This window comes from Pecten maximus, chromosome 12 (genome assembly GCF_902652985.1).
Source record: "Pecten maximus chromosome 12, xPecMax1.1, whole genome shotgun sequence".
Classification (NCBI taxonomy): Eukaryota; Metazoa; Mollusca; class Bivalvia; order Pectinida; family Pectinidae; genus Pecten; species Pecten maximus.
Genome location: NC_047026.1, coordinates 4,701,471 through 4,727,536, shown reverse-complemented (window position 1 = coordinate 4,727,536; position 26,066 = coordinate 4,701,471). Strand labels below are relative to the sequence as shown.

The window sequence follows — 26,066 nt, the reverse complement described above, 5'->3', positions numbered from 1 at the left end:
CATAATTGTTGAAATGTGTTGTCGCTATTACTAAGAATGAAATAAATTGGTCTTTTTCATTTTTCAAAGTAGGTGTATTCAAAGGCAAAATGCTTATGTGATAAATTCATTATTTAACACGATGTAAACAGCTAACAGAACACTGTATGACTTCTAATATTTTGTTCCGCTCCGATGTACTCTTGTTTTATAAATGTGCCGGACGTTTATACTGCGATGTTACTATATAAACATAAACCTTGTCAGCTCCGTTTGGTTTATAGGAATATTAACCGAAAGGAGAACGAAAAAAAAAAAAAACACATACACAATGCACAAACCTTTAGCTCTCATTTGAACGTAAACGTCGTGGCTTGACTTATTCCCGTAAAATTACCATATTTTGTCATATGGTAACTAATTATCGAACGTTTAAAAATATCTTAATCACCCACTGTCCGCTATGTAAAGGTTCTTCTGATTGTCGGAATGTGAAGAAATATTTCAGTTTACCTATCGCCCGAAATATTGTAAGCATTATCATCAAGCTGACAGGATATACATGTATCTGGAGAAAGATGATCCAAACCCCTATCACTGTAGTCTACGAACTATATTATGTATGCATTCAGGTTCTCGTGTAACGCAATGTTTCGGCCGCATCTTAAATAACAACAACAACAAAAACAGTACAAAAAAGGACACCGACATATCTTTCCATGCGACTGGTTTGCTCAGTTTTTAGTTTGCCGACACATATACTTAAAGTTCGTTTAACAGATAAATGTAGTTATATAAAAGATGTGCATACTATTCGACTTTCAAATTAGGACGTTTGGTGAAGCCAGCTGTAAGGGCGCCAAAAGGGTTTTGTGGTGGAGGTGAAAGGGCGTTAAACGATAAATGTACATGTAATGTGCAATGGAATAAATACTGAGCCAGGCGAGAATTAAACTAAAATTAGAATCTAAAGGGTTCATTATTTCCGCGTGTATATTGTTTTTATCTTATCCATCGGAAGATAAGTTAAATCAGGAATGTAATTATGTTAATGAAATATTGTACAAGTATATACGGTAAAAAATAATTTTCTGCTCAACCATGAATAAGAATATTAATATACTATTTTTAATTATATAAACATTTATGTTGACTTAAACCGAGTGACATTTAACTTGTAAATATTGATAGTAAATGTATATATTGACAACAAATATAAATATTGATAACAAATCCACCCACTTTTAATTCGTCCGAAGCGAATAGTTTATCTCTTGTGTTACACTGTTATTTATCTGTACATTGATAACTGTATATCTTAACTAAGCCATTGTTATAGATAAATACACATAGAATGTAGTCAAGATGAAGAGGGAATAACAGTTAGTATTTCGCTTAGTATTTCTTTATTGGCCAAACGCTACAACCGAACGATCGTCACACACAGATTGTGAACAAAAAAATAATGAATAAATATAAACAGACAAAACAAAATAAAACAAGAGGCCCAATGGACATGAATCGCTCCTCCGGCGTTAATCCAAAACATTTGAAGTATTATTTTGCATCAGGTGAGGTTATCGACAGTTGATAATTTTATTTCCAGATAGAAAGTATTATTTAACTTACCTGGTAAATACTACATGGATAAAATTGGTAAGTGACATTCACACAACTAGGTCTTCTAATTATTTTAAACGGATTTGACCTTGCAAAAATACTAAGTTTGGTTTGGTTTATTTTGTTTAACGTCCTATAAACAGCTAAGGTCATTTAAGGACGGCCTTCCGTGTGTGCGACATGCATGCGTGTGGTGAGTGCGTACGTGTGTTTTGGGAGACTGCGGTATGATATAAAAACATTAAGGACATTAATATGATGATAAATAAACTTGATTGGTAGCTGTTCATTCCATTATTTTACAATCTAATTCAAATCTAGATGGGTCAGAATGAGCATCTTTATTTAAGTTAGATTGCAATTACCGTCACCTTACGCCTTTATAGCTATAGATAATAATGAGAAAATGTTTAACAGAGATTACGGAAGATGTACTTGTAAGAGAGCGTAGGCCTAATTATGTTTTAAATTTATTAAGCTAACTCTGAAAAACGATAATATATAGGGGATATCTTACATTATCTTCAGTATTATGAAATATATTCAACGAGTGTGGCTATAATTTTGATATATCAACAGCAACAAAAGTCAAAAATTTATCTGGTATTACTAACGATGCTGTTAGATATTCTGTTGATTAAATTTTTATAGCAGAGTATATCGAATCACCTTTTAATTATCTTCATTGTCGTTTGTAAGCAGTGTTTTAATTGGTAAAACCAGAAATATAACGAAAAATATCACCTTTTTTTTTTATAAAATTAATATTTTTCTATATTTTACCTAGTCAGAAAACGTTCGATTCCAACCAGATGCTTGGTTTGATATTGTTTAACGTCCAATATATAGTCATTTGAGGACAACCGTAATCTCAATCAAAATAAAATCTAGATGGTCATTTTCACTACGTTACATGCGCCGAATATAAATCACTGGTCTTCTTGTATGGTGTTTACCAAACTTTCATAGCCGGTTCTATTCAATTGTTGAAAAAAGGAGGACGACACTCACTAACACCATTTAAGTATTGTTTAGGGCTGTTGGGACAGTTCACTTAAGTAGTCTGTCTCCGGAATAAGGACATCCTGGTAACTTTTATCCTGTGTTTACTAGTGTCGGATCCAATATAGTACAAAAAGCATCATGTGTTGTATTGTTCGATGTTAAATTCGTTCATCTATGCGACTGAATTATTGCACATCTGCGCGGTTTCGTTAAATTAGACGATCAATATTGTGAAATAACATCGCTCTCCATATGTTTACAGCCTATAGCGCATAAGAGAATTATCGTCAACGAGTTCAATGTTTATTATCGTTTATTTGTATTTAAGTGTTGATTCCTTATAGAAACATAACTGAATACGATATTTAGCAATGAAAACAGTATGAAAAAAGTATGAAAACATCGTTTCACGTGCTTATTTCCCAAGCATTACACGAGTTGAATATTAATACGCCTGAAAAATAGTTTCCGTTTCAAGTTGTTTTTTGCCATATTTTCCGATTAAATGAATTTAGTTTAACACGAGTTATTGTATTTCATGTTATTTGATGTCTTTTGATGTTCTGTAAAAAAAGTGTGGAAACTGCCGGGCGGAAGCGCAAAGTAAACAATGGTGCATCGGCCGACTTAATTAATTCAAACATCTTTTGGTGAATAGTTATCAAAAAGTTTGTTTTAAATGGCTGTTCTGACGCGCACCTCTGGCTAGATAGATAGCTACTGCTATTCAAAGCCACAATGAAAATAAAAAACCCAACGTATTTAATCCCTATATTAACACAACATGACAAGGATAATGTCATTTAGTCGTGTGTTATTGGGTTGATTATGTCAGCAATTCAAATGTATAACATTCCATGGAATATTCAGTATGACTTCTCCATGTGACAGCAGACACGTCACGCCTCGATGGCGAGAGATGATAAACAGTCACGGACCGGAGAGCTTTTTCATCATAAGCTGCTGTTATCTAGTTGACAAAATGTCAAATTAAATTTTATTTCCTAAAATAGTCTAAGATGATAAGCTGATATCTATAATAAAATGAAATATAAAATAGAAACTATGTATATACGATTTTTATATACAAAAACATTCTGAACATTTTAGCATTAATTATCGCTAATTAATAGGTAATTGATATGAACCACGATAACAATCACAGACACTTCGATCGCCCATAGTTTGGTTTGGTTTATATTGTTTAACGTCCTATTAACAGCTAGGTCTTTTAAGGACGGCCTCCCGTGTTTGCGATATGCATGTGTGTATTTTGTGCGAATATGTGTTTTGGGAGGCTGCGTTATGTTCGTGTTAAGTCTCCTGGTGATAGGCCGGAATTTTCGCCGATTTATAGTGCTACAGATCGCCAATAGTGTGCACATTCGCCGGCATTTGACACAATTGCACATTTATTCTACGTGCAGACCTCGTACTGATATCGTGCGCACATCATGAAAGTAGTGTAATCCCACAACTGTATATCACAGTAATACGAAAACAGCTATTTAAATAAAAACCAAAATACTTTTAATATATATCTATCTTTCCAGTCACCATGCAACGGATAAGTAATAAAGTGTTTATCAGTACTGAGCTATCGCAGGTCGTAATCCACTCAGCAATAACGTTATATATCGCATAATGGGACAAGAGCTTTTTGACTACAGTAACAGGATTAGTTTAAAGTGGATTTATATACTTTCATGTTGTATTAACCGGTAAAGGATGAGTATAATACCGTCTTTTTATTCTTGGGTATTTATTAAAGTAGCGCGTGGTGCCACGGGATGCACAATTTCGGGTGTATTGTAATAATTTGGTGAAATTGGGTTTGGTTGCGTTGATAGTGGCTGGTATGAACTGGTACCACGGTGTAGTTCTATATTTTGCTTACAAAACAAAATGTTCATTTGTGACAAAAAAACTTTGATTTTTGACCTTTGTTTTGTTGGTCCCTTGTTTATTTAAGACCCATATTGCCTTATAAAATCATAACAAAATGTTTACCATTGAAAGCATATTGAATTAAACCTTGACCTCTGACCTAATGACATTGACCTCAAGTAATTTATTCCGACTTACGTTGCTTTATAATATCATCACAAAATGTTCATAGATGAAATATGAACAATTTGACCTCTTTTGTGAACTTAACAGCTTGACCAAGTTTTACATAAATATATCAATGAATACTAAATTTATAGCCAGGAGTACAGTTTCTTGAAATAGGGACAGGCGGCTAAGTTCGACTCGTTAGATGTAGTGATTTCTATGTGTTGATCAAATTTCTGTTGTTGTTTTATTTCCCCTTGAAAGATCATGCCGAGTGGGATTAAATACCGAATCTGAGAAAAAATAATAATTACTTTAAACATCGTCTTGAATACTATGGCGACGAAGAGATTTTGAAATTAAGCTGTTTATGCACCTAGCAGTTACCTCTGAGTGGGTTATGTCAGAGACGGACGGACGAGTGTTTACTATAGGATACCCTAATCGGGGTCCCGGTTTATCCTTGGTAAGTACATGTACAACTCTCCTTAAACTATTTGTGTGTGTGTACCTGTGGTTCTTGATGGAAGTACATATGCCCTATTATTCAAGGATAAGTGCTTGTGTACCTGTATTAAGCTGACCTACCTTTAGACCGATTGTACATATTGTTGACCTACGCTTTCATCCTTATCGACTGACTAACGACACACAAAGGTCTCGGGGCGATGAGCATGGCTCGGTTAGCTATCACCACCTAACACCGCCTTCGTAAGTTAACTTCAACAGAACTCAGCTGTTTGTATAGGGTAATTCTATCCACATTTTCAACACTATGATATTGACTATTTCAACACTTTGAAAATGACATTTAAACCATAGCCGTCTTGGGGTCGACAACTGGACTTTATAAAAAATAGTTTGTTTCTTGAGCTGTAAACGAGGTAAAATGAAAATGCCTACATGTAATATGTCAACCAAAGCAATGTATTGAGGAAATGGATGTCACAAACGACATTAACTCGCTGGCTATTTTCATTTAAGCATGTCTTCTGATTGTTCTGAATCATAGTTACACCAAAGGGGTCGGTTATAAGTTTTCTAACTTATTAAGCCCTTTCCCAGTACCATTGGACAGCATAGTAGTATTTACACAAGGTAACAGAATACTTCAAATAAATTTATTTTATTTTCGGAGATTGAGGTTTAAGACGGGTAGAGACGGGATGTGAATAAGTGTGGATGGAGGGAGAGAATGTGAAGCTCTTGTTCATGATCTACAGTTTATGTAGAAGGATTTGGATAAATTGTACAAATAATTATATTTTTTTAAACCGAGTTAGTGATCTTTCCAGACCCAGCTGGTACTTTCAACTGCTGAATGTTTATCATATACCTCTTGGATTTTCTTTCACCTAAAGTAATTGGTCACATGTTCTGTATGCATTTTTATTACACTGCAAAAAATAACAGAGTTGTAAAAACAGCATAGCAAGTCTAAAGGTTCTTTTCAGGTCTGTTAGCACACACACAATTTTGAACTACTGAAAAATTGTTGGTCTGTATCACAAGATTTGAGTTAACCTCGCCACTTTTTATTAATTTCAAACTAAACGTGAATGTTCCAATATATATATTATTTACTTTTTATGTGCCATTTGTATGACGTATTTTAACTCGCCATTTTAGGCCTGTATGATCTTGAAGGACCTTTCTGGTCTAATACCTAACTATGATTGTGATCGAGCACTTCATACCTTTATTGTCAAATATGAAATTATTTTTGTTTTATCACGTTTCGTCAGATAACAGTTTCGTACATACACTACGATTTGTTATCAGTCGTTATATCTAAGTAAATATACAAATCAGTCAATGGTAGCGTGATATCCCACCTGGTCACATAATATATATGATAGGATTCTACATTTTGACCGAGCTTTGTGGGACGAAATGAACAAATTCAACTGCGGAGATAAAAAAAAAATGCTACACAGCGTGCGGTGTCATCACATCACTTCAATCCTTTAAAACATTTTATTATGATTTGTATTGATACCACCTTTACACGATCTGTAATATTTCCTAATTAATCATCATAGGCATTCGGCAAAAGAATTATCGACCGAAAGGAATATTTACAAAATCATAACGCTATGGGTTGCTGTTTATCAACTTAACTTATCTAGTTCATGTATGTATGTGATTGTTTGTAGTTTACTGTCTTGGTAGGGACAGATTGTCTCGAAAATACGAAAATTTAGTTGTCTTTACTGTCGTTACAATCTAATTAAAATCGAGATGTTACATGAACATCTAACAACATCCCATAAGGGGTCACGTTCTGATGACATTTGAGATGTGTGTATTTCACTTTAAGGGCGAATTTTCAAATTGTCTATGTCATCGAAGCAAAAAAATTCGTCACAGCATGCATCTGAAGCAAACCATTTTGGTACAGATGTATATAGCTAAATGCTTTGTGGGACGAAATGACTTGAAACAAATTGACATATTACATACACTGTGTAATACAGGTTTCGACACAGTTGAAGGGTATACAGATCTAGGTATATTTTTTAACTTTAATGGTAGTTTTTTTAAAGCAAAGAAAAAAGTTGCTGAGCAAGCACAGAAGTCAGTTTTTGCTATTTACAAGAAACTACGGAACACATCACTTCCTGTAGATCTCCAATTGAAAATATTTGATTCACTTGTCATGCCAGTTTTATTGTATTCATCTGAAATATGGGGATTTGAAAATGTAAATATTATAGAGAAAATTCACTTGCAATTTTGTAAAAACATACTTAAATGAAGAAAGTGTACAGCTAATTTCATGATTTATGGCGAACTAGGTAGATACCCTCTTGATATAGAAATAAAATGTAGAATGATAACGTTTTAGCATAGCTTGATCACCTCAAATAAACTCTCAAGTAATATTTATAGATTAATGTATACTTTCCAGGAAATTGGAATTATGTCGTGTAAATGGCTGTCATACATTAAAGATATTTTATCTAAATCTGGCTTAAACTATGTATGGATTTACCAATCAATATGTTCCTTTTCAAGAGATGAAATAAAGAGTCTAGTTAAAAGTAGATTGCAGGATCAGTTTATTCAGAAATGGTTTCATGATATTGATAATTCTTCAAGAGGACAAACATATTCTATATTTAAGACACAATTTGGCATAGAAAAGTATTTGTTACAGCTAAATGAAAAAGATAGAAAAATTATGTGTAAATTTCGATCCTCTAAAATTAAACTACCAAAGGAATTAGGACGATGGCTTGGTATACCTCGTCACGAGAGAATTTGTAATTTGTGTATATCAGATATTGGTGATGAATTTCATTATATATTTAAATGTGAACATGAATCTGTAATATGTTTGAGAAAGAAATATATTTCAAAATACTACTATACTAATCCGAGTCGAGAAAAAATGCAAGGGATGTTCACTATATTTAATCGTAAAGTTTATATAAGAATGTGTAGATTTATAGACAAGAGCTGTTGGAGAACAGCATAGCTCGTCTCGCAAATGTTTGTCAATAAATAATTAAAATATATTAATTTGAATGGTTTCGCAAATTGCATTAATAATATTTATATTGTTTACTTGATCAGATTATGTTTTGTGAATTCATGCATTTGGGAGACAAGCTATGCTGTTGTAGATTAAATGAAGATATTAAACACAAATGTAATTGCTTTTGGACATATTTCTTCAATTTTTTGACAACATATCCTAACGAGAGTTGTCTCCCTTGAAAAATGTGACCGGTATAAATTGTCTATTGTGACATTTTCATATTGTTTTATATTCAGTTTCACCCCAAGAAAGGATAGTGTAACTCCATAGGGACTATGTTACCAAATATCAACACCCTAGTACAATCATAAAGTAATGTGTTAAAAAGCTTTCAACATTTGCACGAAAATTTCAAAAAAATATTTCAGTTTAACTCAGGAAAGGGATAGTTTAACCCCCACGGGAACCTAATACCATGTATAACTATGCCTTTCAACACTCACAATATAAAGTTAACACAAAGTCCAAAGATTTAAAAACAAAACCAAAAAAACACAGATTTAAAAAGAAAAAATCCAATTTTTACTACAGGAAGGGATTGTCTTACTCCATAGGGACTCTATTGCCAAATATAAGCACCCTTGTACAATTATATAGTGATGCATTAAAACCTCTTAACAATTGCACCAAAAACTTAACACAGAAATATTCTAAGTCCAAAAATTTGAAAAATTCTGGTTATTTCCCAAAAAAATCTTTTAGTTTAACTCCGGCAGGGGATAGTTTAACCCAAGAGGGAGTTTATTACCAACTATCAGCACCCTAGTACAATTATATAGTGATGTATTAATACCTTTCAACACTCGCACCAAAAACTTAACGCAGAAATATTCTAAGTCCAAAAATTTGAAAATTCTGGTTTTTTCCCCAAAAATTCTTTTAGTTTAACTCTGGCAGGGGATAGTCTAACCCCAGAGGGACTCTATTGCCAATTATCAGCACCCTAGTACAATTATAAAGTGATGTATTAATACCTTTCAACACTCGCACCACAAACTTAACGCAAAAATTTTCCAAGTCCAAAAATTTGAAAAAATCTGTTTTTTTTTTTCCAAAAAATCTTTTAGTTTAACTCCGGCAGGGGATAGTTTGACCCCCACAGGGACCATATTACCATAAATTACTATGCCTTTCAACACTTGCACCAAAAATTTAACATTTGGAAAACCAACGCCGACGCCGACGCCGTCACCGACGCCGACGCCGGAGTGACAACATAAGCTCTCACTATTCTTCGAAGAGACGAGCTAAACAACTAAGTAAATTTATTCTAAAGTGATTTTTGTACGAAGCAGTGCTCCTCCATTCTTTAAATTCTTTAATGTTCTTTGTAATTATCACAAATTTATATTGTATAGAATATAGTAAGACTGTATAACTGTACGCCATGTATCATTGTATATGTATATGTGACCTCTTGTTACACACGTTAGTGTGTCAGAGTGATATCAATAAAACCTTGAAAAAAAAAACTTGAAAAAACACCCCAAACCCCAACCCCCTCCGGTCTTGGACGGTTTTACCTACAGCTTATACATGCATCTTCAATGCCGGTACAGGTAGGACTGTTATCTAAAGTTCTCTGGCTGCAGTTCAAAGGAACCTTGCAACTTACATGTGATAAAATTCACAACTAATTACCTGGCTGTGATCGGGTGACATGTTGACAAACGGTGATGAGTACACAAGCATAATTGTCTGTTGCCAATTTCAGGAGGTATCAAACGCTATTTTTATCTGCGGTATTATCAAGCAGGGACATACATATCTTATATGTCCCCTTTTCAAGTAATCATTAAGGAACATAAAATATCAAACTTTTTAGGAAAATCAAAACCAGGATTAATATGCATAGAAAAAAATATTACGAGAAAGATATTACGGTCGGTTAATTTATCTACATGTCTGTGATAAGACACGCTAAAAAATCCTCTAAACTTTGTCATAGTAAAAATATTATCTGTCCGGAAACTGTTTTAACGTCTCAAACTATGACAGTCAAAACTTTGATTTTTTGTTTTGTTACACCCGGCGATTTTAGGTAAAATTTATCTGAACAAAACAGTAGTAATTGATATTATTTACGGTACGTCACTGTGTCACTGGACGATCTGAGCCTTGGTCTAACACTAGGTTCGGTGTTAGGCGCAGGCGCACAGCCAAATCTCGCGACATAAAGCTTCCGCTCCAGATAACAAAAGGGACATGCGTGATGTTGCGAGATTTACCTTTTCATTCGAATCTCTGGTATATACGTCTCTGTGCCAACTATGTACTCTAGTCATGATAGTTCTGGAAGTATACATTTGATTGGCTAATCCAAAAGGTCACCCTGACGTGACCCCTATATGGGATGTTGTTACATGTTCATGTAACGTAGTGATAATGACCATCTAGATTTTAATTATATTGCTGTCGTTATAACTACATGACAAATTGTATATATAAATGTATATGTAATCTTTGAATATATATGTATATAAGTTTATATTAAATATTTTAAATAAGGTAATGTACGAAATGTAAAACAAATTCCTAGCTGTGAAATTACAATGACGAACATAAACTGCTTACCTTTGCTATCATATTGTTGATGAATATTCGCAATAGCGGGATCATTGCGATTCCAGAAATTACAGTGAGGATTCCTAAACCAAGACAGACTATGCTGCATCTCCAGATCTTCTTACCCATGTTATATACCACACTGTAAATAGGAGAGCGAAATGATGACGTAGTCTAGTATAAGTGTTACTTGTGTTGACTGCCCATTATCACACTATCCATATAGCTTATATACAAAGTGATTACTCAGCCTCTAAAAATGCATTCACATGATAATTTCTAATCATGATAGAGGATTGTCGACCAATCAGACTGCTTGTTCCATACTTTTGAATTTTTTTTTTGTACTACTGGCATACATTCAACATCCATAGTCCATCTAGGTTTGAACTTATATTGAACCAATGAAATAGAATATAATTATTTGATGGCCACACTACCCGCTATATTTTCATTACCAGGCTTGATATATATATGTAGTATGTATTTACTAGTTTTACTAACTCGGAGTACCCTGGGCTACATCAGGTTTATTCTCAGTATATAAAGAATATTATCATTTTAGTCAGTTTCACGCTGTCACAAGGGTTTTTTGATTTAATGTCCTATTAAGAGCTAAGGTCATTTAAGGACAGCCTCCCGTGTGTGCGACATGCATTCGTGTGGTGAGTGCGTATATGTGTTTTTGGAGACTGCGACAAACACAAACATACCGCAGCCTTTCATAATACACACATATACACCTCATACATGCATCTGGCACACATCGGAGGCTGTCCTTAAATGACTTTAGGTGTTGATAGGACCTCACAAAATATTAACCAAACCGTAAGTATTGTTTTATGTTCAATCAAAAATGAGTTATCAAGGGTCAAACAACAATAGGCTGGAAGAACGCTTACGTAACTTGTAAACTCAAATTAAAATGTTAAAACTCTAAAAATCACGTATACTAGACGAACTGAATGTTAACACAAATTGTATTGCCGAGTTCTAATGTATGTAAATCAGCAATGCGGAAATTGTATCGAATATCATGCATCTAACGTTAAAAGGGGTCTTCTGCGTCTGTTTGATATCTGAGCCCTCAGTTATGAAAATCCTTGACAGTATATATAGTTGATCACACAGCATGACGAAAGGCATTATCTTCCTTTCTTATAATCAACATACAATGCATATTTTTCGATATCATAATTATTGCTTTAATTTGCAACGTACCTTCACGACCATATGGGTAATAAATGTTATTTCATTTGGGACAATGTTAGTGATTTATGAACTTCTTTAAATGATTTATGTAAGTAGGGGTTAAAAGGAAGCCTACCTGTTCAGCTCTTGTTCACATAATCCGATTTAGACACATCAGACGAATGGAACACACAGATCTTCGACGATTGAACCTATACGCATAAATCCACGGCATTAAAGGTGACCTTATCTTCCTCATCGTTGATGTGGCATATCTACAAGCTCCGTATATATTAGTATAAATCCCATGGAAGTCTTGGCATTATGCAATATGTCCATTACACGGTCTGGTAAAGCAGAGAAATGTTTGACAAGGAGAAGTAGGTCAGGTGTGAATCATGCGAGTATGTACACCTTTAAAATGTGTATAAAAGGGGTATATACGCCTTTAAAATGTGTATAACAGAGATCCTCAGGTAATCGGTCCACCCACAGCCAATTAAGTAATGCTTATGTACAGTGCCCTTAAATGACCTTAGCTTGTTAATAGGACGTTAAACAAAATAAACCGAACCAAACCAAAACCAGTGCCCCGGGGTGTGAATATGGTAAAGATGGATGTCTGTTCAAACTGTATATGAAGACTGGTGGGTGGCGGCTTTACTCTTTACTTTACTTTATTTGTGAGAATGAGTTGATGTCTATACACGTGTCAGAGGGCGGAAGTTGGATATTTTTACTGGTCTGTGAGGACGGGTTGGTGTCTATACACTTGTCAGAGAGGGCGGAAGTTGGACATTTTATTTCTGGTATTGGTTTGGTTTGGTTTATATTGTTTAACGTCCTTTTAACATCTAAGGTCATTTAAGGACGGCCTCCCGTGCGTGCGACATGCATGCGTGTGTCGAGTGCGTATGTGTGTTTTGGGAGGCTGCCGTATATTCGTGTTAAGTCTCCTTGTGATAGGCCGGAACTTTTGCCGATTTAAAGTGCTATCTCACTGAAGCGTACTGCCGGAGACACCCAGCAGCACACCCCACCCGGTCACATTATACTGACAACGGGCGAACCAGTCGTTCCACTCCAAATATGCTGAGCGCTAAGCAGGAGTAGCAACTGCCATTTTTAAAGACTTTGGTATGTCTCGGCTAGGGGACAGAACCCAAAGCCTTCCTCACAGCGGCGAGATAGTTCAGAAAGAAGAAGAAAGATAAAATCCCAAATTTAGTCGCCCCCTACGATCATGTAATAGGGGCAGCAGGTACAATTCTTACGCCCTACCTAATAATACAAAATATACTACATATTAAAAGCAAATGTCATAATTTTAGCTGGTTTTTATGTAATTTCTACATATGTATATATATATATTTATGTAAAAAGAAGTGATAGGCATTCTCCTAATGATTTTTTTAAGTACTCAAAAAACGTCGTACTTTTACGGTTTAGATTTTATACACCAAAAATGGTCGCACTTATACGGACTAGATTTTATACACCAAAAATGGTCGCACTTTTACGGACTAGATTTTATACCCAAAAATGGTTGCACTTTTACCGACTAGATTTTCTAAGCTTTTACGGACTAGGTTTAGGACCAACCCAACCCTCACCCCTGTGTTATAGGTCGGAAGTTAGTAAATCCAGAAGGGGGTACTTAAATTGAAAAGCTCTTACCTTCCTTTCAATATTCCAACAGCAGATAATAATTTTGATAAAATAGAATACAGGTACAGCAACGTATCAGCTACAGATATAAATACTGTAACGGAAATGACACATTGTGTAAAAGTACACGTGTCCGGAAATCAGGATGATATTTATTTGAACTCCATCGAATTATGCATCTATGTTATCAGGCGACGGTGAACTGATAACCTTTGTACATACTGCATCTACGGTTACAAAAGTGTGGAAAGATGATGACGTTAAGGTTATCTCTTGCCTTGCCCTATGCTCATATCATAGATTGAATGTTTTCTTTCAAAACCACTGATTTTAAATGTGAAAGCAATTTCATTTTACCAGAATATATAATTTGTTATTAGATTTTTAGAAGAACCTAAACAATCAAGATTACCACGGGCGAAACAATATACGCCCATCGAATGGCATTCATAGTGTTATATTTATATTTCCACTTAATTCAGACTCAATGAACCTACCACAGTCAACTCAAGTCATTTTCAATTAACTATATCAAATCCAACGTAGGAATACCTTTGTCGAGCTTGTACTATATATTTTTTAATTCCTTTTCAAACGTGATCATATTTATATTAAATAAATTACATTAAAATAATAGTTGTTTTAATTCATTTTGAAGTTTGTTCACGAAAGAAATCCTGAAAGTAATAACCATATATAGACGAAGGGTGATTACGTACATTTCGGTAAGTTCCGTCGTAGTCTTGCACAAGTCCCTATTTCTCAAGGACAAAATATTATACAAACATATCAAAACAATATAAATATGAGGATTGAACAATCTAATTAAAATCTAGATGGTCATTCTCACTACGTTACATGAATATCTAACAACATCCCATCAGGGGTCACGTCAGGGTGACCTTTTGGATTAGCCAATCAAATGACAACTTCCAGAATCTTGGAAGTGGATTTTATGTCTGAATTAGCATGACTACCTAGAGTGCATAGCTTGTATAATCTGTCAATTTGTTTCAAGTCATTTCGTCCGTCCCATAAAGCATAAAGCTATATACTGTGCCGAGATGGTTTTCTTCAGATGTGTGCTGTGACGAAATATTTTGCTTCGATGACAACGACAAAATGCCAATTCGCCCTGAAAGTGAAATACACACATACCAGAGGTCATCAGAACGTGACCCCTGATGGGATGTTGTTAGATGTTCATGTAACGTAGTGATAATGACCATCTAGATTTTAATTAGATTGAGGATTGAACAAAGTTATGTTGAGGTGTATGGGAGTATAAACTTCGAAAGGTCTTGAGACAAATCTATTATGAACCGTGACCCGTATACATCTCAATATAACTTTATTCAATCCTTAAATATACTATCTTGTATTGAAAAAGATTGGCATCACCAAAAGAGTGGCTACTAATGACATGCTATAACCTACAGCATTCAAATGCAAGGTAAATATCTTAGCTTCAGATTTAGGCAATGACAATAATCACGAGTTACTAATAAACAATACAACAACAACTTGATAAAATCATCATTAAGCCTTCCAATTCTTTAAAGAAAATTTTGGACAAAAACCATATATCGAAATAAACAAGGGCAATCACTTTTTAAAAACTCAAAATGCTGAAAAATTAAGAGAAATAACCAGTGTTATACCAGGACTATAAAGTCTATCCACTTTCAAAGATCTGTTTAAAAATATAGCAAGTGTTCTCCAGACAAAAATAATCAAAAAGACAATAACGTTTGCCAAAACTAAATTAAAAAAAATCTTGAAAAACCATTACATATAATGGTAATAATGCAATCTAAGTTTCAAAGAAAACTGGAAAATATAGGAGAAAATAAAACTAAAAGTTCAAGACAAAGGAACGGACACAAATGAACTGTGTCTTTATTATGTTTCTTCTATCTGACCTTTTCAGGACAACGACACTTTAAGAAAAAAAATTGTCTGCTTAATTTCTTATGTAATGTCCAAACATGAAAGTTGAGTTCAACAGGGTGGCATCCTAAAAGTCACGCTGTTAGGTCTAAAAATCACTTATATAGTCAAATATCATAATCAGTCAACAAAAGGGTCATTATTTGTCGATAACATCTTGATCTAAGAACATGTAATGGATAGAACGACAACTTCAAATTCTCTACAATCAAAACCGTGTGCATGTATTTCTGCCAAAAACGAAAATCACACAATGACCCAAAACTAAATGTGTCCCTTTGTAATATGTGTGTAATATTAAATATCATTTGCATTTCAAAGTCAAAACAAAATAAGTGTTTATACGTATATGAGTCGAATTGGGTTGGTTTGGTTTGGTTTATTTTGTTTAACGTCCTATTAACAGCTAAGGTCATTTAAGGACGGCCTCCCGTATGTGCGACATGCATGCGTGTGGTGAGTGCGTATGTGTGTGTTGGGAGGCTGCGGTATGTTCCTGTTAAGTCTCCTTGTGATAGGCCGGAACTTTTGCCGATTTATAGTGCTACCTCACTGAAGCATGCTGCCGAAGACACCAAGCAGCACACCCCACCCGGTCACATTATACTGACAACGGGCGAACCAGTCGTTCCACTCCAAATATGCTGAGCGCTAAGCAGGAGTGGCAACTACCATTTTTAAAGACTCTGGTATGTCTCGGCTAGGGGACAGAACAGAAATCTTCCTCACAGGGGCAAACGCTCAACTAAAGGCCAAAAGTGAGGCATTGTCAAGGGAGACATTAGGAAGAAGAAAGTTGTTTAGAAAGAAGAGAAAAGATAAGATCCCAAGTTTAGTCGCCTCTTACGATCATGCAATGGGGGCAGCAGGTGCAATTATTACGCCCTACCTACAGGGCAGCCAATAATAAAAGACAGTGTCTGTTATAATTGCTATTATTATTGGCCATACATGACTGACTCTGGCCTAACACACCTGAGAACTGTGCCAGGTGAATTTTAGGAGCAAGCTACAGGTACTGTCCTTGGTTCACAGAAATACCTATGTCCAAATTTGTCGTTTTGAACCCTACAGTGGATTATGATAAAAGCTATAAAAATATAAATAACCCAAAAGCCTGGAATAAAATAATTGAAATTATAGAAGAGTTGAGAATGGTAGATATATATAGAGAACAGCATCCAGAAAATAGAAGATACACCTGGAGGAGAAGTAATCCTGTTAAACAAGCTAGGCTAGATCTTTTTCTTATTTCGGACAATTCATTACCAAGCATTCATTATTCAAATATTGAACCAGGATATAGAACAGATCATTCACTTCCTGTAATTGCTTTAAAGTTTAACGAATTCAGAAAAGGAAAAGGATTATGGAAGTTTAACAATTCACTTTTACATGATTTAGATTACTTAGAACTTATAAATAAACTTATTTTCGACATTAAAAGACAATATGCTCTTCCAGTTTATCATTTAGAAAACATTAGCAATATACCCGATTCTGATATACAATTTACGATAAGCGATCAACTTTTTTTGGAAACACTTTTAATAGAAATTCGAGGCAAAACCATTTCCCACTCGTCATATAAAAAAAAGATACAGAATTTGAATGAAAGTAGACTTATAGAAACTATACGTGAACTAGAAGATAGTAATGAGGTTGATATAGACAGGGTGAATAAAAAAAACAAGAATTACAAAATATAAGATTTAATCAATTAAAAGGTAGCTTAATTCGATCTAGAGCTAAATGGGTAGAGGAGGGTGAAAAACCAACACATTATTTCTTAAATTTAGAAAACAGAAATTACACCTCAAAGTTAATACCAATGATAGAGAAAGAAAATGGTGATAAAATAACTAAACAAGCAGAAATTCTCGATGAGGTAAAACATTTTTATAAAAAATTGTATACAATTGATCATTATATAGAGGATATTCACCTAGGTGATTTTTTAAAAGATATTGATATTCCAAAATTAACAGAGGCACAATCTAACAAATTAGAAGGTATAATTACTCTTAATGAAGCATCAAATACTTTAAAAGCTATGAAAAATAATAAAAGCCCAGGCTCTGATGGGTTCACTGTGGAATTTTTTAAATGCTTCTGGAAACAGTTAGGTACTTTTATAGTCAGATCAATTAATTATGGGTTCAATCAGGGTCAATTATCAATTACATAAAGACAGGGCATAATAACATGTATACCTAAGGGAGATAAGCCTCGACAATATCTTAAAAACTGGAGACCAATTTCTTTACTCAATATTATTTATAAAATAGCATCAGGATCAATAGCTAACCGAATAAAAATAGTTTTGAACAAATTAATTCATACTGATCAAACGGGTTTCATCTCAGGACGTTATATTGGGGAAAACACTCGAATTGTTTATGATATTATGCAATATGCAGAAGATTAAAATATACCTGGAATGTTGTTGATTATTGATTTTGAAAAGGCTTTTGACTCTGTTTCTTGGAAGTTTATTGATTAAGTTCTCGATTTTTTTAAATTTGGGGAAGATATTAAGAAATGGGTGAAGGTTCTACAAACAATTCAACCTCAGCGATTAATCAAGGGGGAAATCTGTCTCCATTTTTTGAAATAGAGAGAGGCTGTAGGCAGGGGGACCCAATTGCACCATATATATTTATAATGTGTGCTGAAATCTTAGCTATTAGAATAAGGAACAATAATAACATAAAAGGTATTGATGTTGATAATATTCCTATTTTACTGTCTCAATATGCTGATGACACTTCACTGATCTTGGATGAACAGAGGAATCCCTTAAAGAATCTATTGATGAATTAAAATCTTTTGCAAAAATATCAGGATTGAAAATAAATGTATCTAAAACCCAGGCTATTTGGATTGGAAGCAAAAAATATAGTGATGAAGTTGTCTACCCTGAACTGAATCTACAGTGGGGAAATCAAACATTTACACTTTTAGGAATCGAATTTCATGTTGACCTTCATCGAATACCTAAACTAAATTATGATAAGAAATTAGTAAAGTTAAAGGCACTTATTAGAATTTGGGAACGACGAGTCTTAACTCCAATCGGTAGAATTCATATTATAAAGGCTTTATTAATTTCTCAGTTCAATCATCTCTTTATCTCTTTGCCAAATCCAGATGAGAATTTCCTGAAAAAATTAAACACAGAACTGTATTGTTTTCTTTGGAAAAGTAAAATAGATAAGGTGAAAAGAGATGTAACTATTAAAAAATACATTGATGGGGGGCTAAAAATGTTACATGTGAAGTCATTCATTGAATCTTTGTAGCTAACATGGTTAAGGAGACTTTTTACAAGTTCAAGTAAATGGCAGTTAATTAGATCTTTTGTTGATGATCACCTTATGGCTAACTGTGGGATGGAATATATCTAAATTTGTCACAATAAATGTAAAAATCTATTCTGGAAAGATGTCTTTAAAGCATGGATAAAACTATCTAATAAAAACTATTTATATAAATCCCCAGATATGTTGGCTAAAACACCAATTTGGTATAATAATAATTAAAGTAGATAATCAGAATATTTTTATCAAGATTGGTACAATAAAGGAATTATTGTAATTAGTGACTTAATAAACAAAAACAATAATTCATTTTACTCCTTCGAAGAATTTCAACGGGTCTTTGATATTAATACAAACATCCTTAAATATCGAGGACTTATCTCAGCTATTAGAAAACATATTCAGAAACAGGAATTATCATCTCCTATATACCCATTTATACCAATTGATATGGAAATTCTTTTTCGCAGTAAAAAGGGAACAAAAGACTTTTACTATTTACTCAGTAAAAATAACATAATATCCAATGGAAGAAAAAAATGGGATATCTTCAACTTTGATAATGAAACATGGAGGAAAATATACAAATTGCAATTTTATATAACCAAAAATTCAAAACTACAGTGGCTACAATATAGAATTAATCAACACATCTTAACAACATATTCATTTCTTTTAAGGCAGGAATAGCAGAAAATCCGTATTGCTACTGGTGCAAAACTGATATTGAAACAATAGAACATACACTTTGGGAATGTGATAAGGTGCAAGTTATGTTACAAAATTTTGAGTTTTTATTAGATTCTTTAATGATATCTTTCGCATATAATAAGGAAACTTTTATTTTTGGATTATATAATCAAGATGGAATAAGAACACCAATAGACAGTACAATCATTTTAATTATTAAACAGTATATTTATTCAACAAGGTGTCTACAAAATAATTTATCTTTGACTGGTCTCAAAAAAACTATTAAAGATCATTATGTTACACAAAAATATATTGCAATGGGTAAAGGGGACAAGTATAAGGAAAATTTTCCAAATGAATGGAAAAAATGGCAAAAATTACTTAATATCTCTTAGAACTTTAATTTGCTGATTATTGTCCTTAGATTCTTGTTTACTGCTATACTTTGTAATGTTATATGTAACCAAAGTTAATACATATTATTGTTTCTATAAGATTTCAAAATAAAATTTTATTGCTATAATCATATGTGGTGACACTTGCTGACGACAATACATGTTTAAATCCTCTTGTCTTTCCCTTGCCAGTCTTCATTCATATACAGTAAAGCTGGTCTAATTATAAGTCAGACCTAAAGTGCCTTACCAGCAATTCTGTCTATCCTGGGTACATCTGGGTTAGACTACAAACCATACTGTAAATATTTGATTTTCTGATACCTCTCTCTGTCTCTATGTCTGTCTTTGTTACTATATATATTTCTTTGTCCATGTTTCTTGTTTCGTTCCTATTGCTTTATTGTTATGATTTTTCTGTTTGCTCTACACCTTCTCTTCTGCTTTCTTCCTTTCTTTAAATACAGTGGGAAAGTAACATTAAGAAAATTCATCAAAAGTAAATGATTTTATGAATCTGGATTAAGATGTGTGTATTTGTGTTGGATCATCTACAATTCTATGGTGCTGTAATAATGATTATTCTGAATACAATTGTATACTATGTACTTTACACTGTATGAAAATCTCTGAAAAAATAAAACAAATACAATTTTTTTTTTCGTTGTATGGCTTCAAATGATGAAGTTGTGCAGAGCAGGGTGTGTAGCCTCAGGCCATCAGAACAGTAAGATTATCTCCTGACCTGAAGGAAAGGATTATAGCTCTCCATATGAGAGGCCTTAATCAGAAAGAAATTAGAAAGTAAAAATAAGCTGTATCCTGTCTAAACCGTAAGTCATTGAGACTAAACGTATTGGCCAGTTTATGAAGGTGTCCATAATGTAGAGTTTACAATGTTGAATGATATAAGTTCAGAAAAAAAAATAATGCAAATCAAATTAAGAAATGATCTTATCTTGTTAGATTAAAAATATAAAGACATTGCCTTAAAAAAATTATTGTAAAGAAAGAGATTAACGAAAAAAAAAAAATAAAAATTTCCCATGGTATAATGAATATAAATTCACAATTTTCCAAAACCAACCTATAGCCTTATACCCGCCCGTTGTCAGTATAATGTGACCGGGTGGGGTGTGCTGCTGGATGTCTTCGGCAGTATGCTTCAGTGAGATAGCACTTTAAATCGGCAAAAGTTCCGGCCTATCACAAGGAGACTTAACACGATCATACCGCAGCCTCCCAAAACACACATACGCACTCACCACACACATTCATGTCGCACGCACGGGAGGCCGTCCTTAAATGACCTTAGCTGTTAATAGGACGTTAAACAAAACAAACCAAACCAAACACTTTGTTCTCGTCCAGGAAATAGGATTATAGAGCCTGAGGTACAATTTGCCTCTGGGCAGTTGGACACCGGTAACCTATGTACCATTTACCTGTAAAAACTACATCGTTTTCTATTCCTATTCAGTCAATATCTATTATCGATGTATCACTCATACATTTTATGTAACAGATACAGGTCATGAATGTACTATGGTTGTTCAAGACAATTATAAAATCATAAAGTTCAATGTTCAAACTTTAAAAAAAAAAGTTGGTTTACCATAACAAAAAAACAAACAGTTGGTTTACCAAATGGAAATGTAAGTATGATGTTAAACTCTAAACAAAACTAGACATTGGATCCAGAATATGCTATCAAGGTGATAAAAAAACCCAAATTAATCTTTTGTATTGTATGTTGGGTAAATTATTAACTTGTGGAAGTAAAGTATTTGAAATATTAAAAACAGTAGTACTTTGAGTACAGGATAGTTCCAGTGCACATTCAGACTTTGAGAGACCACAAACAATATGCCAAATATATTTTTGTTTATTTCCAATTTCTATTCATTCACGGCGTGGCTTGTTCAAACTCTTCAAATCAAAGGAATGATATCATACATTTTTCAACAAAGTGTTATATCTATTCAGTCACTTATAATTATAGGGTTTCTAATAAAAAAAAATCAATTACATTAGATGCATTGTTTGTTAATAATTGCTGATAGAACTCCAGGTAAACTCGGAGTGCACTTCAAGTTTACCTGGAGTTTTACCGGAGTGGACTCCAAGTCCAAACGGAGTGCACACGGAGTGCGCTTTATGTTACCATTAGTCTACACTCAACTGTACATGTATATTTGATTCGGATCAGAAGGCTGGAAAGTCCTGTGATTGATTGCCGATTCAGCAGCAGCAAGTATAAGCAGAAGTCTTTTGAGTAATAGACAAATTAAAAGGTATTATATTTAACAGAGATAAATTAATGCCACTTTGTTTATTTATCATAACCATATACTTTGGATAACTATATGAGATATCTATCTACCAGACAAGTGTTCAAGCCCGATGATCTGCTAAAAACTAGAAAAAATGTTAAAGACTCTACTGTTTCCTCAGTTACAAAAAGTATATATATTCTAATATTGCATTTCTGCTAGCTTATCTACATTAATGTAAGTAAAAATACCATGAACTTATCAGAATGTTCTTTAGTATCTTTCTTTCTTAGTTTTTTTTTTATTTTCTTTTATCCACAATACATCATATGTATATAACAGCCATTGTCATTGGGGGATATAACTAGTTTCAGTAGTGGACCGAGCAAAGTCGTTGAACTGGGGTATAAACAATGACCTGTAAAATTGTACAAATGTATACACATGCCATAGATATATGGACAGTATATGCATTGCCTTTTACTTGTAAATGTGTCTGTGTCAGCATTCACATAACGTGAACATAGCCACATGTACTTGGGGTCAGGAACTAAAGTTATAATGGAAATGAATTGTCTAATTTTAACTTGTTACGTCATTTCTTGTCTATTTATGCACCGATACAACATTGAAATCGATTATAAAGCGCCTTAAAAAACACCCGTTTCTGGTTGTTATTATATAGAGAGAAGGTACCCCACTCGCATTTTTCTGTCGTCAGTCACCTACCTCGCTTCCGTGCTCTATATTTCATGAAATTACCACTAACCATTCAATCGGCCGTTATGAACCGCTTGCGGACATAATTTCCTTTAAATGTAAACATGTTTCACTGTATCAGATCTCAATTAATCCGGATGTACCTAATGAGTGTCCTGTGAGGGTTTTTGCATGCCCCGCATTTCGTTAAGAGATATTTTCAAATTCTATGTCATACATATTAACATCAAACCTATCATCATGCAAAATTTGACTTTGATTGGATGAGGGCATATCATGCAAATGAACCGACAAAGTTACGGTGCAATACACATGCGAGTGTCCGGTGAGGTTTTTGCACCCCCCCCCCCCCCCCCACCCACACACTTAATTAAATGCTATAATTTTTTTTATTCTGTATCATACCGATGAATCTCTAGCCTATGAACATGCAAAATTTGACTTTAATTGTACGAGTGCATATTATACAAATGTGCATTGCAGGTGCCCCGCGAGGTGTTCGCACGCCCAGTGATTTAGTTTACCTTTTGAATAAATGGACACATGTACGGTGTGTATGTACCTAGCGAGTGTCCTATGGCGCCGTGTCAACCTCGGGCACTTTGACGGGTCGATTATAGATACTTGCCGCAGGCAGTGATCACTGGTGATCGATTGGTTTGGTTTATTTTGTTTAACGTCCTATTAACAGCTAAGGTCATTTAAGGACGGCCTCCCGTGCGTGCGACATGCATGCGTGTGGTGAGTGCGTATGTGTGTTTTGGGAGGCTGCGGTATGTTCGTGTTAAGTCTCCTTGTGATAGGCCGCAACTTTTGCCGATTTATAGTGCTACCTCACTGAAGCATACTGCCGAAGACACCCAGCAGCACACCCCACCCGGTCACATTATACTGACAACAGGCGAACCAGTCGTCCCACTCCTAATTTGCTGAGCGCTAAGCAGGAGCAGCAACTACCATTTTTAAAGACTCTGGTATGTCTCGGCCAGGGGACAGAACCCAAAGCCTTCCTCACAGGGGCAAACGCTCAAGTAAAGGCCAAAAGTGATGCATTGTCAAGGGAGACATTGGGAAGAAGAACGTCTGTAAGAAGAAAAAGGATATCCTAAATTCAGTCGCCTCTTACGATCATGCAATGGGGGCAGCAGGTACAATTCTTACGCCCTACCTGCAAGGCAGACCAGGCAAATATCGGAATTTATCAATTTGACACTGATATCTGTGATGATGTAAGATTTTACTCTGATGATATTATAAATTACCGTGATTTTTATTGACCCATCAGAATGTTTCAGTTAAGATGTAAAAAGTAGTTACTTTGCTGGACTTCTATAGAATTTGGTTTGGTGTATTATTGCACAACTTCATATTAACAGCTAAGGCCATATCCGGACGGCCTCCTGTGCGTGCGGTGAGTGCGTATGTGTTTTGGTTGCTGTAGTATATTCGTATTAAATCTCCCTGTGATAGTTCGGAACTTTTGAAGATATATAATGCTACCTCACTGAAGCATACTGCGAAGATACCGAGTACGAAACAACATCCTGTCACAATTTATTGGCAACGAGCAAACCAGTCGTCCCATTTCCAAAATGTCAAGCACTTTAAGCTTGTCTCGACCAGGGGACGGAACCCAAAACCATCCCTACAGGGGCGAACGTTCAGCAGAGCGAGGCATTGTCAAAGGAGACATTGGGGTTCAGACAGAAAAAAAGATCCAAATGCTATACATGCAAAAGGGGCAGCAAGTATAATTCGTATGGCCTACCTGTAAGGCGGCTTCTGTAGTCTACGTAGAACAGGTTTTGATAAATTACTTATTTGACACGTTTCTGTATATCACTATACGTGACGTATAAGATGGCTATTGCCAAACCTGTCAATTGTCAAATCTTGACTCGAACTTTAGAAACCTGATTATTCAATAAAAAGAAAATTGTTAGTTGTAAGCCTTTCACCCAAGTATACCTCAGGCCTTTTATATAGTCCACGGGACTGTAAGATAATGAAGAGGATTGGTTTGGTTTATTTTGTTTAACGTCCTATTAACATCAAAGGTCATTTAAGGACGGCCTCCCGTGCGTGCGACATGCATGCGTGTGGTGAGTGCGTATGTGTGTTTTGGGAGGCTGCGGTATGTTCGTGTTAAGTCTCCTTGTGATAGGCCGCAACTTTTGCCGATTTATAGTGCTACCTCACTGAAGCATACTGCCGAAGACAACCAGCAGCACACCCCACCCAGTCACATTATACTGACAACGGGCGAACCAGTTGTCCCACTCCTTGTATGCTGAGCGCTAAGCAGGAGCAGCAACTACCATTTTTAAAGACTCTGGTATGTCTCGGCCAGGGGACAGAACCCAAAGCCTTCCTCACAGGGGCGAACGCTCAACTAAAGGCCAAAAGTGAGGCAGTGTCAAGGGAGACGTTAGAAAGAAGAAAGTTGTTAAGAAAAAGAAAAGATAAGATCCCAAGTTTAGTCGCCTCTTACGATCATGAAATGGGGGCAGCAGGTACAACTCTTACGGCCCTACCTGCAGGGCAGTGTTAGGGTGAAGTATCGGGGCGCTGAATTGAAATGTTTCTTCAGTCGGATTTAAGTTAAGAGGGATACAAATCGAATGCAATCATGAAATAATGCGCCTGCTGTATTAGACTCTGTGCGACATTAAAAAAATGTGAATAAATTTAAATATGAATTTAGTGCAAGATACAGTTAGATAGGGAATACAATACAATATAATACGGCTATCTCGTTCTTCCACGATTCGTCATTACTATAATGGGTCCTTCAACTATTCACCTTGATACAGTTATTTACATATGAACAAGTAAAAAAGTAGGGTACACATCACCTGATAGTCGTCTGTCAGGATCGTGTTAGCTTAACAGATATGTTATCAGTAGGATTTTTTTTTTCGGCCAGGTGAAATTATTTAAACTTAATATTGGTCACTACAAACAAATGCACGGTTTCAGCGATGCCTCAGGTACGGCAAAATAATAAAATGAATTTGATGAAATACATATTGTTTTATCTGAATCTTCTTTCAAACAAAACACGGAAATGGCTTTATATCACAATTTA

General features: G+C 34.8%; 1 protein-coding gene and 1 pseudogene across 1 annotated transcript in view; both read right to left on the bottom strand.

Moving 5' to 3' along the window:
* Window positions 1-12,391, bottom strand: part of LOC117339631 (lysosome membrane protein 2-like) — a 37,452-nt gene extending 25,061 nt beyond the window's left edge. Inside the window, exons 1-2 of the mRNA XM_033901327.1 lie at window positions 12,096-12,391; window positions 10,778-10,910 (exon numbers count right to left, since the gene is read on the bottom strand). Coding sequence (XP_033757218.1) covers window positions 10,778-10,897 — 120 coding nt within the window. The 5' untranslated portion in view covers window positions 10,898-10,910; window positions 12,096-12,391. The remainder of the gene's footprint in view (window positions 1-10,777; window positions 10,911-12,095) is intronic.
* The window catches only part of LOC117339720, a 344,709-nt pseudogene that overhangs the window by 103,904 nt on the left and 214,739 nt on the right, over window positions 1-26,066 (bottom strand).